At 40.0% G+C, this 15,018-nt stretch overlaps 1 protein-coding gene across 6 annotated transcripts in view; it reads left to right on the top strand.

Moving 5' to 3' along the window:
* bard1 (BRCA1 associated RING domain 1) overlaps positions 1–15,018 on the top strand; it is a 103,648-nt gene that overhangs the window by 6,441 nt on the left and 82,189 nt on the right. For 5 of the 6 annotated variants that reach the window (XR_007813217.1, XR_007813219.1, XR_001960481.2 and 2 more), the window contains exons 7-11: positions 5,856–5,982; positions 6,099–6,231; positions 7,949–8,041; positions 12,298–12,395; positions 14,031–14,291. Coding sequence is in view for 3 of the 6 variants with exons in the window: in XM_018671951.2 (XP_018527467.1) it covers positions 5,856–5,982; positions 6,099–6,231; positions 7,949–8,041; positions 12,298–12,395; positions 14,031–14,291 (712 nt within the window). In the remaining 3 variants the exon portion in view is untranslated. Of the gene's footprint in view, positions 1–5,855; positions 5,983–6,098; positions 6,232–7,948; positions 8,042–12,297; positions 12,396–14,030; positions 14,292–15,018 lie in introns of those variants that run through there. The other variant, XM_051070536.1, reaches the window with a different exon arrangement.

Raw genomic sequence — 15,018 nt, 5'->3', positions numbered from 1 at the left:
ACATGTAATGCAGGTCACTCAGACAAGCGATGACATGCTTGGTATTGGTCTTTTGCAAAAATAATCATGTGCTGACCAGAAGGTTTAATCTGAAAAGATTTTTGGATGGTTGTATATGAATAATATAATGATCAAATTTGTTTACCATGATAATTTTGGTCACAGTTATCTTAACATAAAAACTGACACTGAGTACAGTCACACAAAAAACCCTGAATCTAGTCTTTGTTATTGTTGCCCTTCTGTGTATATAAAGGAGGTGGACAAAATATTACAAATGCCTTTCAACTGAGTTGGACAACTTAAATTTCAGGCATTTTAGGCAAGTTGATAGTTATTGCACGGTCATTGTATTTCATGGCATTACATCATAGAGGCACTTCTGTTATTGTGAACTGGTGCTTATTTTCCACTTCTTCAATAAATCATTGAGTGCCCGTTTACCAGTCATTGTACCAGGCATTCAGTTCTCTATAACTAAGAACAGGGCATGTGTTAGTGCAGTGCGTACTGTAGGTGCATAGATGTAAGAAAATCGACTGATGCTGATTAGTTGTTGGTCAGTCAATTGATGGTGTATCAGCGTTTCTGGCCTGTGGAGGCAGGGTAGATGTGTAGCACCATGTCCATAATGAGGGAGAGAATGCTAGTTAATCAGTATGATCAATAGAGTAGTTGATCAGTGGTCAGTGTATTGGTGAGTTAGCACTCTTTCAGCCATCACTGTATACCCATCACCCTTTGTCTTCATTTCATTTTATTTGCCTCTTTGCTTTGATGGGTCCTGATTGCAGAGCCTTACGTTTCCTCCTCTTTACCTTTATTACTTGTCTGCAAGGCAAAAAAGGAGGCAGTGATTGGGACAGTCTGTCAGGACTCTGCAAGATGAATGCAATCCTTGCCCAAGCCTCATACACCACACACACCACACCACACAGAGGCGAAGCAATCCCTAATGGAATGATTGGCACACAGTTCGGGTTATGGAAATACAGGTTTTTCAGATTTTTATTGTTCCTTTGTGCTTGTTTTTGTGTGCTCCTCAGGTTTGAATGATTGGACTGCATTTTTTCATTGTTTTGGACCTGTCATCTAAATCAGTGACTGAGTCTTTCTATCCAAGTTTTTGACTTGCTGGGCAGTATCAGAAATACCGAAGGGAGTCTTAAAGGAGGGAAATTCTTAAGTGAATACTAATATGTTTTGTACAGTCTACTATTCCCTGTTATCACAAAAACACCAGGTTTAAGAATTTTCTGAGAAGCTACACAGCACACACAGCTGTGTACTATAAGTCTCAGTCCTGTAAGCATTAATATCTACCAGTGCTGCATATTTGGACAAACAAGGTGCGGCCTGCAAGGTGCTAGTAATTAGCCTATGTTATGTTTACAAACTTTTGGGGTAATGGTGATATTTTCTATATTTTATATGTTAAATACTATATATTGCCAGCCATTTTCCTACTCATACTGTAGGCTTTTAGATGTCACTATTTTTGTTCATGTCAATGCAGTATGAAAATTAATTTGAGTGAGGTTTGGGAAACAAGATGCTTAATATATTTGGATTGACTGTAGGCTTACTCCCAATGACCACCCGAAGCCTGAAGCTCTGAATCCATACATATGTTATCACCTGCATGCCTTACATTGAATCCATTACACTGGATTATAACAACAGCAGTGAATTGTTGTGCATAGAGAGTGATACAACAAACAAGGAATGACAGTTGCCAAATGTAGCTGTTGGTTATTACATCCAGTTCTGGATACAGTATTATCTTTTGTAAAACATACATAATACAGACATTATATGAGATATTAAGATGACCTTTGTTAAAGACACCACGTGGAGTTTTTGACCATTATTGCCATTATAGAGCAACGTTTTAGTTTGCACAGTGTTGACACTAAGACAGTGCTCTGCAGTTGGTGGTAACATGCTAAAAAAACACAGCAGCATGTACCAGGAGATGCAGTGAAGAATAAGTGAGCAAATAAACAAATAAGAAACTAATCTTTGCAAGATCACTGGTACACACAGTGTGTTTTAGTGAGAGAAACTCTATTTTGTTTGTTTACCAGAAAACTCCATGGGCATTTGATATGGATAGGGCAATATTTTTACCTTCCAGGGAATCTATGTCATTTTCTCCTTTCCTCCAGTTTTTGAAATGTACTCCATGAGTTTCATCCCCTTGTCAAAACAATGGCTCTGCTCTGATGGCTTTTGGCTCTTTATTTACTGGACTATTCTTTTTGTTCAGTCAGGACATTTGCAACATTGTTATTGGATATTGCTAAGGCTATTTTTAGGAGATGAAAATCATTTGAAATTTATGCAGTTCGGTGTCAGAGAAGGGTGTCTGGATAGCAACTATAGTACAATACACAGTGCTTCTGTATCACCCTACTCATCAAACCATCAGGACAAAATCAGAGTGGATTGTTTAAGAAGGAAGAAGGAAATGTAAATAATGAACTTTATGATTAAAAATGCATTGATGCCTCACCCTCTGCCCCATCAGTTGGTTGCCACATGTTTCTGTCATTAGACTTAAGACTCTTTTTTTAAGACTTTTAAGACTAGTTCAAAAGCTATGTCAGCTGTCAGGGATCTTGAGCTTAGTTTGGATTTGTAAATACATATAGATGTATTTATTTATTTATTTATTTTTAGATTGAGGTGGTATGTAAGGTATGTATCAACAACTAGGCAGAATAAAAGGCTATCATTATTATTAATATTGTAGGCATAGCTATGTTCTTTTGTCACTGGTAAAGGAGGGATGTTGTGTGGAAAGGGTATGGATAGTGTTAGGTGTGAGCTGGTAGTAGCATGCAACACTTCTCTTCATTTGTGTAGAGCTTGAAATTAGTATTTGAATCTCTTCCCCATGGTTAGAATAAGAGTCATGGTTTCAGTGGGTATTCAATCAAACCACCACAGCCATCCTCCCACTTGTGTACTTAAGCAGAAGCTTGTGAGAAAGTGTTTGCGACTTTACCTCCTGTACAATTTTCCAGGCATTATTATTTTTCTTGAGATATTCTTCTCACGTGCAGCTGCATAAACCAGCTTGTGTGTGTGCACATATGTGTAAGTGACAGGGACATGTTATGTTTGTTTGTATTTGTGTGGGGGTATGGGACTGGGGGTATGAATCCAAATGAAATATTTTATGGACCAGTGGACCTATTAATTGTCCCCCAGGTGTTATCTTTGCTGACGCCTAATCTTTTAGAGACGACCTGCTGGGCTTGGTTCCTCTCTCTGTCTCCTCTCCTCCTCCTATGCTTTTCTTCATTCTTGTCTTCTCTCCCTCTCTCTTCAAGGTGACCATAGCTCTTTCTTTTCAAGTTCATTCCTGCAGCTCTCTCAAATTTCAAGGTACACACTTTGAGGCTGTTTCCTCAGTGTTCCTATTGTAACTAGGGGATGGTCACAGTTTCATCTCTGTGAGTCTGTATGCATAATGCTGCTTTTGAGGTGATGCTGAGCTTCCATTGCACATGCTGTTTTCTATAGGGGAGTTGTATATTACAGAAGGCCTCACTTAATCTGTAAAAGGAATGTGGTCTTCTCACAAGAACAAGAATCAGACTTTATTGCCAAGTAAGTTTGCACATACAAGGAATTTGTCTTGGTATATTGATGCTAAAGGACAGTTATAGTAAAAGAAAAGAGTGAAGAGCAATAACTATATTTACAAGGAACATAAATATACATAATTAAAAAGTAAAGTGTAAAGTATAAAGTGTAAAGTGCAAAAATGTTAGAAGGTGGCAGTGATTGTCCAGATGTGCGTTAATGTAGCGCATAGATGTATGTTAATGTAATGTGTAGTGGGGGGTGGGGGGATTATAGTCTGTGACAGTCTGCGTGTGTGTGTTTTTTTTTTTGAGGGGGGTGGGGGGGTAGATCTTGTTGAAGAGCCCAGTTGCAGACGGGAAGAAACTGTTCTTGTGGTGCTTGTGGTGTGAGGTCTTGGTTTTGGGGAACCGCAACCCCCTGCCAGAAAGGAGTGTCCTGAAGAGTTTGTGACCAGGATGAGCAGGATCGGCCATGATCTTTCCTGCCTGCCTCAGGATCCTGAAGGTGTACAGGTCCTGGAGAGAAGGCAGGTTACAGCCGATCACCTTCTCAGCAGACCGGATGACACACTGCAGTCTGCCTCTGTCCATGGCAGTAGCAGCAGTGTACTAGATTGTGATGGAGGAGGTGAGGATGGACTCAATGATGGAGGTGTAGAAGTGCACCATCATTGTCCTTGGTAGGTTGAACCTCTTCAGCTGCTGCAGGAAGTACATCCTCTGCTGGGCCTTCTTGATCAGGGAGCTGATGTTTAGCTCCCACTTGAGGTCCTGGGTGATGATGGTCCCCAGGAAATGGAAGGACTCCACAGATCTGACCGGGGAGTCACACAGGATGATGGGGCAGGGTGAAGCTGTGTTCTTCCTGAAGTCTACAGCTATCTCCACTGTCTTCACAGCGTTGAGCTCCAGTTTGTTTTCACTGCACCATGTAACCAGCAGGTCAGTCTCCCTCATGTAGGCAGACTCATCCCCACCAGAGATGCGCACAACGAGGGTGGTGTCGTCAGCAAACTTCAGGAGTTTGAAAGACTGGTTACTGGAGATGCAGCTGTTGGTATACAGGGAGAAGAGTAGAGGGGAGAGAATACAGCCTTGAGGGGAACCGGTGCTGATTGTCCGAGAGTTGGAGATGTGTTTTCCCAGCCTTACATGCTGCCTCCTGTTGGGTCTGTGATCCTTGATTTTTTGGGGACAGGGATGATAGTGGAGGATAAATGTAACTGAGAAAGCTTAAAAAGTTAGCACTTCTCAGTAAAGTTATGCAACCCTTTGGCATCTGTATTTTCTGCATGCATTGAGTCTGGTGTGTTGTATTTGGACATGATGACCTATGAATGAGGTAGGGCACAGATTTCAGCTCAACCTTAAATCAAACAATTATGCTCCAACAAGTGAATGACACACTTGGATGCACAGTCACAGAACAAGCAGGGTGTGACATTGCCAAATTGTTTTTCTCTGAACTCTGGACTGGCAAATATTGATTTTTAATGTCCTGCTTGGCCAGTCATAAAAAACAACCCAAATTTGCAGAGACTGTCATGAAATAAGAGGACGGAATGACTACTTTGCTGGAGAGACCTTTGCCTTGGATCTATAATGTAGTTATATCAGTGCTACCTTAGCATGTGAAAGCTTTGTCAGGTCGGCAGTTAGGCAGGATGGCAACAGTTTGGTTACATAAATTTGTGTAATTAATTGGATTCAGGTTTAAAAGGTAAAGGTTAAAAGTCTCTTGTTAGTTGCCAGAAGACAAGAACGAGAGTGAACAGTTTGAAAAGGGAAGATAACACAATTGTTCACTGTCAGACAGTATAAGTAATAAGAAGATGATTTTCAGAATATTCCAAGGACAGGAAAAGGATTGTTATTTGAGCCATTACTGTCATGGCCCCAAGACAAGAAGAAAAAAGGTTGGCCAAGTCAGTATGGTCTTTAAAATCTCCTCTTACATTATGCTTTTACTGAAGAAATTAGAGTAATTACCATGACATGCAATTACCATGACATGCAAGATATATTTAACTACACAATGCAAAACTTTGTTGCACATGACCTTTGACCTGCTTTCAGCTTGTGTCAATGTATTTTTGGTGAACAAATCTAAGTGAATATAATTACTAAATAATTTATTTTGTCAGCAAGCTATCATGTCTTAACATGTCTAACTCCCCTTGTGGTCACCAAATGGTCTGCATTGCTTTACATGTGTGTGAGACATTGACACACTTATCTTTTGAATATTCTTCTTCACAGTAATCTGTATGGAAAGCGGCCTGCAGATTATGCAGTGAGTCTGGAGATGCTGGAGATTTTCCAGGAAGCCTCAGAAGGAACCCAATATGCTAATACATCTTTTAGTCCCTCAACCAGTCTCTCTATGGTACGTCTACATGTCGATGTGAATAACCTTTTTTTCCCTTTTCCTGCTAGAGTACTGCTAATTTTTGCATTATAGGCCTAGAAATTTCTGAACTGTGTTCTTATGTCTTTTTTTAGGTGAGTGACTTCGTGAGGAAGGATGAAATGATGGTGTTTCTGCCCAGCAAGCTGTCTCCGCCAGCACAGCTTCAACTGACCAAACTGGGACAGCTACTTGGAGGCAGGGTGGCTGACACCTTCTCCGGCTCAGGTAATGTTTGTGTGATTTAGACACAACCTCCTCATGGGGCTTAAACTTCCTCAGTGTAGCTGCAATGTGAAGCCGTTAGATTATGGTTGCATTGCTTTTTAATGTTGTTATTTGTGACACATGTGCTCTCAGCAAAACTGAAAATTAGCAGCAGCTACCAGCCAATTACTGGTACATTGGGACCATGGCTGATAAGCTTGTTCACTGCCAAACACTCTGACAGGCAGTCAACTATCATTTGGATGGCCTGTTTAACTGAAAGATGTATTAAATGGGCAATTTCAGGCTCAACCACCCAATGAGTTCTCTAGTCATGGTAGTCTTTTGCCCCAAACATAATGTTTTTTTGTTTTTTTTTAAATAAAGATTATATACTGTAACCCTAACACTAACCCTAACCTTTAAAGATGAAATTTTTATTTGGATGGTCCTTTTAGAGGCTTTACTATATAACAGAGATACTTTTGTATAGTAGAAGACAAGAGTAGACGCTTAAGAATTATCATTCATGAAAGTTCAGCAGTAACTAACAAGTGCTTTTAGAGCTGTATACATCATTGTGATACAGCAGCTCCTTCACTGTTGAATAGTAATGGCTGGGAGAATACCAGAGAGTAAAAGTAATTGAAATCATTCCTCATAAAATGTTTGGAGGTACTGTCAGGGTGATGAATACCCACTAATGAAAAACAGAAGTGTTTCCCACAACTCTCCTTTCTCTGACTGGAGGGGTGAAAGTTGGTGCTTTCAGAGAATGGTTTTTACATTTTCAATTCAAAGCTACAAATCCACACAAATTCACGGTCAATGCACAATGTAAGAAGGCTTTGCCCTGGAGATATAATTATGTTCATTTTCCACTTGTCAAGTGAGCTTACTTGTTGAATGAAGAGGTAATAAGCCTACATTTAAATTTTAATAAACGTATAATTATGCATCCTTGTCTGAAGCATTTTATGAAATAAGCTTGGCTTTTTGATGTGTTGCCATGAACTGAAAGCTTACCTGTTTACCCTGGTGAATTAAGGGCCAGTAGTCAATCATTAACACAATGAGAAATAGACTACATTTACTGGATTAATCAGGAATCAAAACCATAAATATTAGTTGTCCTCTGCAGTTAGGCTAGGGCTGATAAATCAATATAATCAGTTATCTATTTAAGTGTATGCTGAAGTGAGCACATAAAGTATGCCTGCATTTAATATCTATTTTCAAGTAAATATTTTGTACTTTGGTTCCTGAAGAAATACCAGAAAAACTACATTCCCATCATACTCGCTAATTAGAAAATGTTACCATACTAACACACTAGACTGAAATAACATGATGACATAATACCTGCTAAACAACAGCACCATAGCATGCTAGCATTGGCATTTCCCACCACAAGTGTCTCTAGTTGAAAGATTCAAGTATTCAAATTGTATGTTTTTAAGTAAAATATATTATCAGATTAAAGACTAGATAATAATATGATTAGATTTGTATAGCACAATACATATTTAGCTGTCTGAATTTGCACCAGACACACACTGTTTGCTGGGCAGTCTGACAGACACACAAGGAGGGCAGGCTTCTCAGGGCTTCTCATGCATGTGTAGCACAACTCATTTGTACCTTTTCAATTTGGCTTGTGTGCGTGCGCGCGCGTGCGTGCGTGCGTGCGTGTGCGTGTGTGCGTGTGCGTGTGTGTATGTGTATCTTCTCCCTCCAGTGAGCCATGTCGTGGTGCCAGAAGGACACATGCCCACCACCTACTCCACCCTCCTGGGTCTCCTTGCTGGCTGCTGGGTTGTCAGATACAGCTGTAAGTATGGAGTGAGCCGTTGGCTGGAGCAGTTCTCTGCAGCTGCTATTTTTGGATGTCATGTTAGACAATGTTGCTGTTAGAACCTGAGTAACTTCCTACTGCAGTGGCACTGAGGCAGATTTTATCCAAAATATCCTGAATTCTAGTTGCATTATCTCCTGTATTTTATATTTCTAACAGAGATTTGACTTCACAATGACAATTAATTATATTATATTTGGATATATATTCAGCCCTCCTCCATCACTGCAGCTCAAGATAACATGAGGCAAATTTGTGAATAAAAATATATATATATTTTTTTTATATCATGACTGTGGATAAAAGTCTTGCCCACTGTAGCAATCCATGCAACAAAGTAAACATTTGTGGCATGTTTTATAATTGATATACATCTTTTTTATGGTGAAGTTATTATATTTGTCTGTTACCTGTGAGGTTACATTTGTATTTAGTTTACAGAGTCATTCAAGGGTCCTCTAGCCAGAGAAAAGCATTTGAAGTTATATTTACTGCAGTAAAGTGACTCTTGGCATAGTGTCATATAGGACAAGTATGAAAAATCTGGGAGGTAAATATTCAACTCTCTGAACCACAGTGCAGAACAAATGGATTGTGCTGCACAAGCTTTTTGGAATAATTTTATGGGTTTTGTATCCTTTGTTGAATCCAAGTGAACATTTTACCTGCTACCTCTGTCTCAGAAAAAGCTACAATGGAGTTATGTTGTTAATATGCAGTTTGTTACATTGACATTCAAACTTTACAATAAACTTGAGGACACTTTTATGACATGGATGTTAACCTGGCTGAAATAAGGGATATGGGAATTTTGTTTGTTGCATTCCTACAGTAAAGGCCTAGTGAGACTATCACTGTTAATTCCTCTTCTGTATCAATCTAGTCTGAGACGTGTACTTCCTCTCCTCTGCAACCTCGCAGATGAAATAAGATATGTTTGGAATAGGAACCTCTAAATACAATACTTTTTTTTATTTTCTGCAAGACATGGAATATCTTGGGAAACATTAACAGAATATTTTGCAACAGGTAATTTGTTTGTGCCTGCTGTTGTGTGTGCGTGCACACACCTATTTACATGTCTGACAGCCAAGTAAAGTGGGTGGGGGACTAGGAGAAGGAATCTGGGAATCAGTGTGCCGCAAGCCCTTAATATCAATGGCGATGAAAAGATGGCTAACTCTTTTTTCCTGTTTGATTTATGCCAAGATGAAAACTTAGAAAAAATTTAGCTATTCCCAGCCAGTCTCCCTGGCATCCTTGAATCAAGTCAACAAGCACATATTCAGAAGAAGTCAGCTTCAGGGGAAGTAAAAAGAGACTTGCCGTCAAAGAGTTTTCCGGTACCTTGGTGTGCCCTTGACTGGTGTATCCGACAGTGGGTTCTTTTCACTGTGTGTGTGTGTGTAAGTAAAATGCCATGCACACTTGTCTATGTTTCTGCCAGTAAGGCATTTCAACTTTTGAATGTGTGTGCTGTGAGGTATGTGGTTGCTTCACTGTATAAGATTTTCTGTGTTTGGGCCATATTCTGCCCCTCCCCTTCTCTTCTCTCCACGCAGAGCTGAGCACTTGACACAGCTCGTCTCCCTGGTGACAATCACTGTGCCATCCTATCTTCTTGGTCCTTGTGTATGTGTGCGGGCACACACAAGCAGCTGAGTTCTCACTGCCACCTGCTTTGTACGCCATTCCTGTCAGCAAGGCCAAGCCCCAGCTTACCTCTTTATCTGTCTTACATTTCATTGCAACACATTTTCCTTGGAAAAGCAGCTTCAGTGTTAAAGTTAATAACCCATCATGAAAATCAACTTCCTGCTGACTTACAGAGCTCCATTCCAGCTAAAAGCCCCAACTAAGCTAAGCTTTGAAGATAAATCGTTGATTGGAATCCTTTTGTCCATTGTGCAACATTTTGAAAAATGCACTTATTTGCTTTATTTCCAAGAGTTCCATGAGAGGATGGATATCAATCTAAATGTTAAAGCCAAAGATAGAGCATGTTTAGCCTAGCTTAGTATAAAGACTAGAGAGAGAGAAACAGTTTGTGGTTTCTAGGTGTTGCATGTTATAAGTAACTCTTGGTGAACAATAGCCAGTCACAGTAGATTTTCTGCATCATTGTTGTGACACTATGTTTTTTGCCTATACAGAAACAAAAAGATTGACATGTGCTCACCAACCAAATCTGGCAACCTGCACTATTGCTGGATGCTCTACAGAAGTGCTGCACAGCTTGGTGTTCCTCTCTGGGTTAAAAAACAAGACACATTGTGTAAATAAGCCCACTTTAGAGGTGTTTCTAAACATGTTTTATTCACCTTGGAGCCAATTAACCCCCCAGCACCTCCACCCCAATATCCTAAGCTAGGCCAACTAAATCTCTGCAGTTAATGTACAGACATGGAGTGTGAGACTGATATTTTCAAATCACACTTGGAAAGACTGCAATAAAAAGTGCACGTCCCAAAATGTGGAACTGTTCCCTCAAAATAATATTTCTGCCCCTTTTTTCTCCTAATTTGTATTGGCTTATGTCACTGCACTTTGGTTTTTGTCACTGCCACTCCAGTTACTCCTACTATTGACCTAGGGAGGGTGTGTGCATCCATGTGCTTTCCCCCCAAGATATAAGTTTTAGTGTTTTTCTTTTTGGCTGCCAGGAGGAGCTTCAGTGTGGGACCTGTTCTATTGGAACACACACAATTCTGTCAGAGACACAGCTAGTCAGGGACTGACTCAGGATTTACTTGTGACTGGTGTTTTGCTGCTGTGCATCCCTGAATACTTGTTTTCTTATTTCTCATCTAGCATGACGGTGGTTTTCTGGATACTGACTATCAAAAAAGAATGAGTTATTTTTCCCTGTCTTGATCCTGAAATGTCATTGTCAACCCAGAATTTCATTTTGGCCTGACCCTCTCCACTGGTTGTACTCATAATGAGATCAGTTCCAGTTGGGCTCATGGTTAATCAAGGAAGTGGGTTCATCTGGCTGTTCACTCATTCACTGACTCAGGAAGGAAGGGGTTTGAGATGTTCTCTGCTTTCAGTCTATGTGAAGGTAATTAGCAAACATGCTAATGACTCCTCAGCACTAAGCACCATCGTCCGGCGCGATTAACCCCCAGTATCTCCCCTCTTCCTTGCCCAAGTCTCTGGCAGAGTTCCGGTAAATGAAAGCTGTAATTAAGGGGGATGAAGAAATGTAATTGCCTTCCATCCCATCTTCAGGAGACTGTGTGGCTGTATGCATGTGTGTAATTTGCTTTTTCCTGACAGGGGCTGTATTGTGATATAGTATACACACAGACACACACCTGAACTTACCATTACCCTAATCTGTTCATGTCACCATATCTTGCAGCTGGAAGCAACAGTGTGGAACACTAAACTGCAACTGAAGATGTAATGAATGAATGAATAACAAGGTTGTGTGGGTGTGGCAAAATGTAGATACCTTGCAGATGATTATTAGGCCTGTGGGACTGTTTGCATCTATCACAGCTAGAAATGTTGTGAGAAGTCTCTGCACTGCAATCTCTATTCAGGCCAAGCCTTATGCTCAGGTCTGTTTGGCATCCTTTATACATTTTTCTTTACCAGATCAAATCTAGATTCAATATCTTTAAATGTGCAACTTTTACAATGTGAGCTTTGATTTTTCCTTATGATATATGATACTCAGCAATAGATGCTCACTGAGAACAGCAACACTGTGATCTGTGTCATGTTAAGAAACATTTTTTTTTTTATCTGTGACAGTGACTGGGGCATTAAAATGTGTGATTTTTTTCCCCCCTCCATGTCTGCCTATACTTTTTAAAGAAAAAACAAAAAAACTTTTCTGTCTTTAGAGATGCTTTTCTTAAGGATTTGGAACAAAAGGTTCTTTTCTAACTCAAAAAATGCTGGGATGCTGGCTGTCACACAGTTCCAATTTGACTCTGTAAAACCTCTAGAGACAGAGAGAAAGAGATGATGCTCGAATTCTGCTTAAGCTCGAGATACTTAAAACGAGGGTTGCATCATTAACTCCATCATGCTGTGGGCATCTTTCTCTGTCAACAACTGCAGCTTTGCCAATACTTGAAATCTTCCAACTCGCTGTGATAAAACAGACATGAGCTTTGTCATCCTCCATTCGCAATTGCCTTGTCACACTCTTTCAAGTCAACATAATTAGCAGTAGCTTTAATTTTTTTCTCTCTCTCTTTTCCCTTTGATGCCAGGGGTGGAGGCATGTTTGCAGGCAGGCAAGTGGATGCCTGAAACTGAGCATGAAGCAGGAGAAGGCCCCCAGCGCAGTCGCATCAACAGATGTAGCTTGGTAAATGAGACACAAACAAACAAATTTGTGAGAAAGATGAGTATAGATTGTCATAGACCCTCTGTCCTTGGGTAAAAATTTGGCAGTGGCACATAGTTGTTGTTCAACAGCACAGATGTCATTAAAGTACAAGTGTGGATTTAAAAAAAAAAAACAAAAAACTATGAACCACTTTTAATTGGGCTTTTCCCCCTATTCAACAGAAGATTATATCTCTTAAATTCATATCAGTATTAATTAAGTTGAAATAAGTATATTAACTTTGCTGCATACCAAACATATCTTTGATTGTGCAGTCAACCATTTTTAGATAGATAGACAAACAGATGCAAAAAGACAGACATGTACAATTAGGGTTTTTGACAGTATCTAAGGCTTGGTTTGGTGTTATCCAGACAACATACATCATCAATACCACACCATCCCCACCTTGAAGCCTGGTGCTTGCAGGATCATGTTGTGGGGATGATCCCCTGCCGTGGGTCCTGTACGCTTTGTGAGGATAGAGAGTAAAATGAATGCAGAAAAATCCTGGAGGAAAAACTTGCTGCAGATTGTAAGAGAACTGGGACTAGGGAGAATATTTTATTTTTCCTGAAAGACAACGACTGAAAATGAAGCCAGAACTACACAGGAATGGCTTCAAAGCCAATGACATTAATGCCTTGCAGTGACCAAGTCAGAATCATGAAGTCAGTCTGAACAAGAAATGTATACCTAGTGTACCTGGTTAGGATAAAATTATAGAAATGTGATTACAGTTTGACATTAAAGAGTCTTTTTCTGTTGATTTGGATAAATAATTCTGATTATATGCACTGTGATTCAGTGTGGTAAAACAAGTCCAAAGGTAGCAAATATTGCTTAACAGCAGCAGCATAATATTTACCTGTTTGTTCCTTGAAGGGTAGAAGCACCTTGAGAGGCTTAAGAATCAGACTACAAAGTTTGTCATATCTCTTGGCAGGCAGACATGATAATAAAGAGGTGTTCATTTGTAGATTTGCAGAAGATGTACCCGTTGTTGGTTTCTTCTGTTTTCTCCCTTTTTGAGCTGAATAAACTGTCCAAGAATAAAATGATCTAGAAAAACAATAGTAAACATCAATCCTAATCACAAAGAAATTATTTCAAACCAAAGTGCAGTCAAAGAACCTTCTCACTGGAAACCCATGAGAGAGCCAATTTACACCCCAAAACAGCTCATTGATGCTGTGAATAAAACAGTCTCCAGAGGCCTAATTCACGGCTGCTTTAAACAGCAATGCTAAGTGCTTCTGAGTTTGGAGAACAGTGCTGATAAAAATGTCTTCTGGCTCTGCAGTAAAGAAGTAAATACAAAGCATCCACGCAGACTCTTGGTAATATGAGAACCTAGATTTAGTGCCATAGAAATTATTCAGTGTTTAACTTCATCATAAACAAAAGGGGAGACTTTAATCCTTCTGCCACTGTTGTCACAAGGACTTTTATCCTTGTGCTGGCACAGTGACTAAAATGTTTTAATGGAGGGAGATAATACACAACAGGTCTTCTCTTTTCTCAGCCATGCTTTTGATGCTCACAGAAATATTCGGTTGGGGAAATGTCCACTAATTCTTGAATCTCTTCTTTCTGACCATTCATCTTTTGTAGCTCCCACCACTCTTCGATGGCTGTTTCTTCTTCCTCCTGGGCTCCTTTAAGACGCCGACCAAAGATGAACTCACCAAGCTGCTCCGGGAAGGAGGAGGTCAGCTCCTGAGCCGACAGCCCAAACCTGACAGCGATGTGACACAAACTCTGAACGCTGCTGCCTACCACGCCCTGCCAGGCTCCGACCAGGCCCTCTGCACCCAATACATCATCTTTGACCCACAGGGCCCTCACAAGCCGACAGTGGTCAGACGAGGCAAGGTATGGTCAGCTCCCTCCACCTGGATTATTGACTGCATTGCAGCCTTCCAGCTCCTTCCTGTGCTGGACCCTCGAACACTAGTCTAAACACTTTTTTTGCATATTAAGTGATAATTTTGCACTGTCACCAATCTTATAGCATTATAGATGATAGCTAATGTGTGTTTTGCTTTTTAAATATGCATTGATTAAGTTGACATGTCTCATATAAACAAAAATCTAAACATGGGAATTTCTCGCATTTCATACAGCTATATACAATATAGCTAGTGTTCCACTAGGTCAAGAAGGTAGTTTTACCTTGTCCGACCACTAACAGTTGGGTAGTCTGTGACAAGGGGTGTCATTTACAAACACTGGATCATTTTAAGGGATAACAAGTCAAAAAGGTTAGGAGCCACATTTATAAACCAAACATATAACTGTCCAAAAAAACACTATTTGGAGACACATGCAATGTAGTGTAACATGGCAAGACAAGGAAACTAGGCTTGTCAATGCATCTGATAGCTTGATGCTGTTGAGCCATGGTAGAGGTTTTTCCCCTTTCATTGCAGTTTAAAGGTGCCATATGTAAGTTTTTGCTAAAGCTACATAGCCAACATTAGCATTAAAAGCTGTTTACTTAACAGTCTAGAAGAAATGTTGCGATTTCAGCATCAGACTTCATGCCATTACATGTCAAGCAGTGGAAAGCAATGCCAATTTAGGTCTTGTTTTGCCTCTA

This window comes from Lates calcarifer, linkage group LG1 (assembly GCF_001640805.2).
Source record: "Lates calcarifer isolate ASB-BC8 linkage group LG1, TLL_Latcal_v3, whole genome shotgun sequence".
In the NCBI taxonomy this organism is placed as follows: domain Eukaryota; kingdom Metazoa; phylum Chordata; class Actinopteri; family Centropomidae; genus Lates; species Lates calcarifer.
Note: the sequence above shows the minus strand (reverse complement) of the source record. Positions and strands in the feature narration are given on the sequence as shown.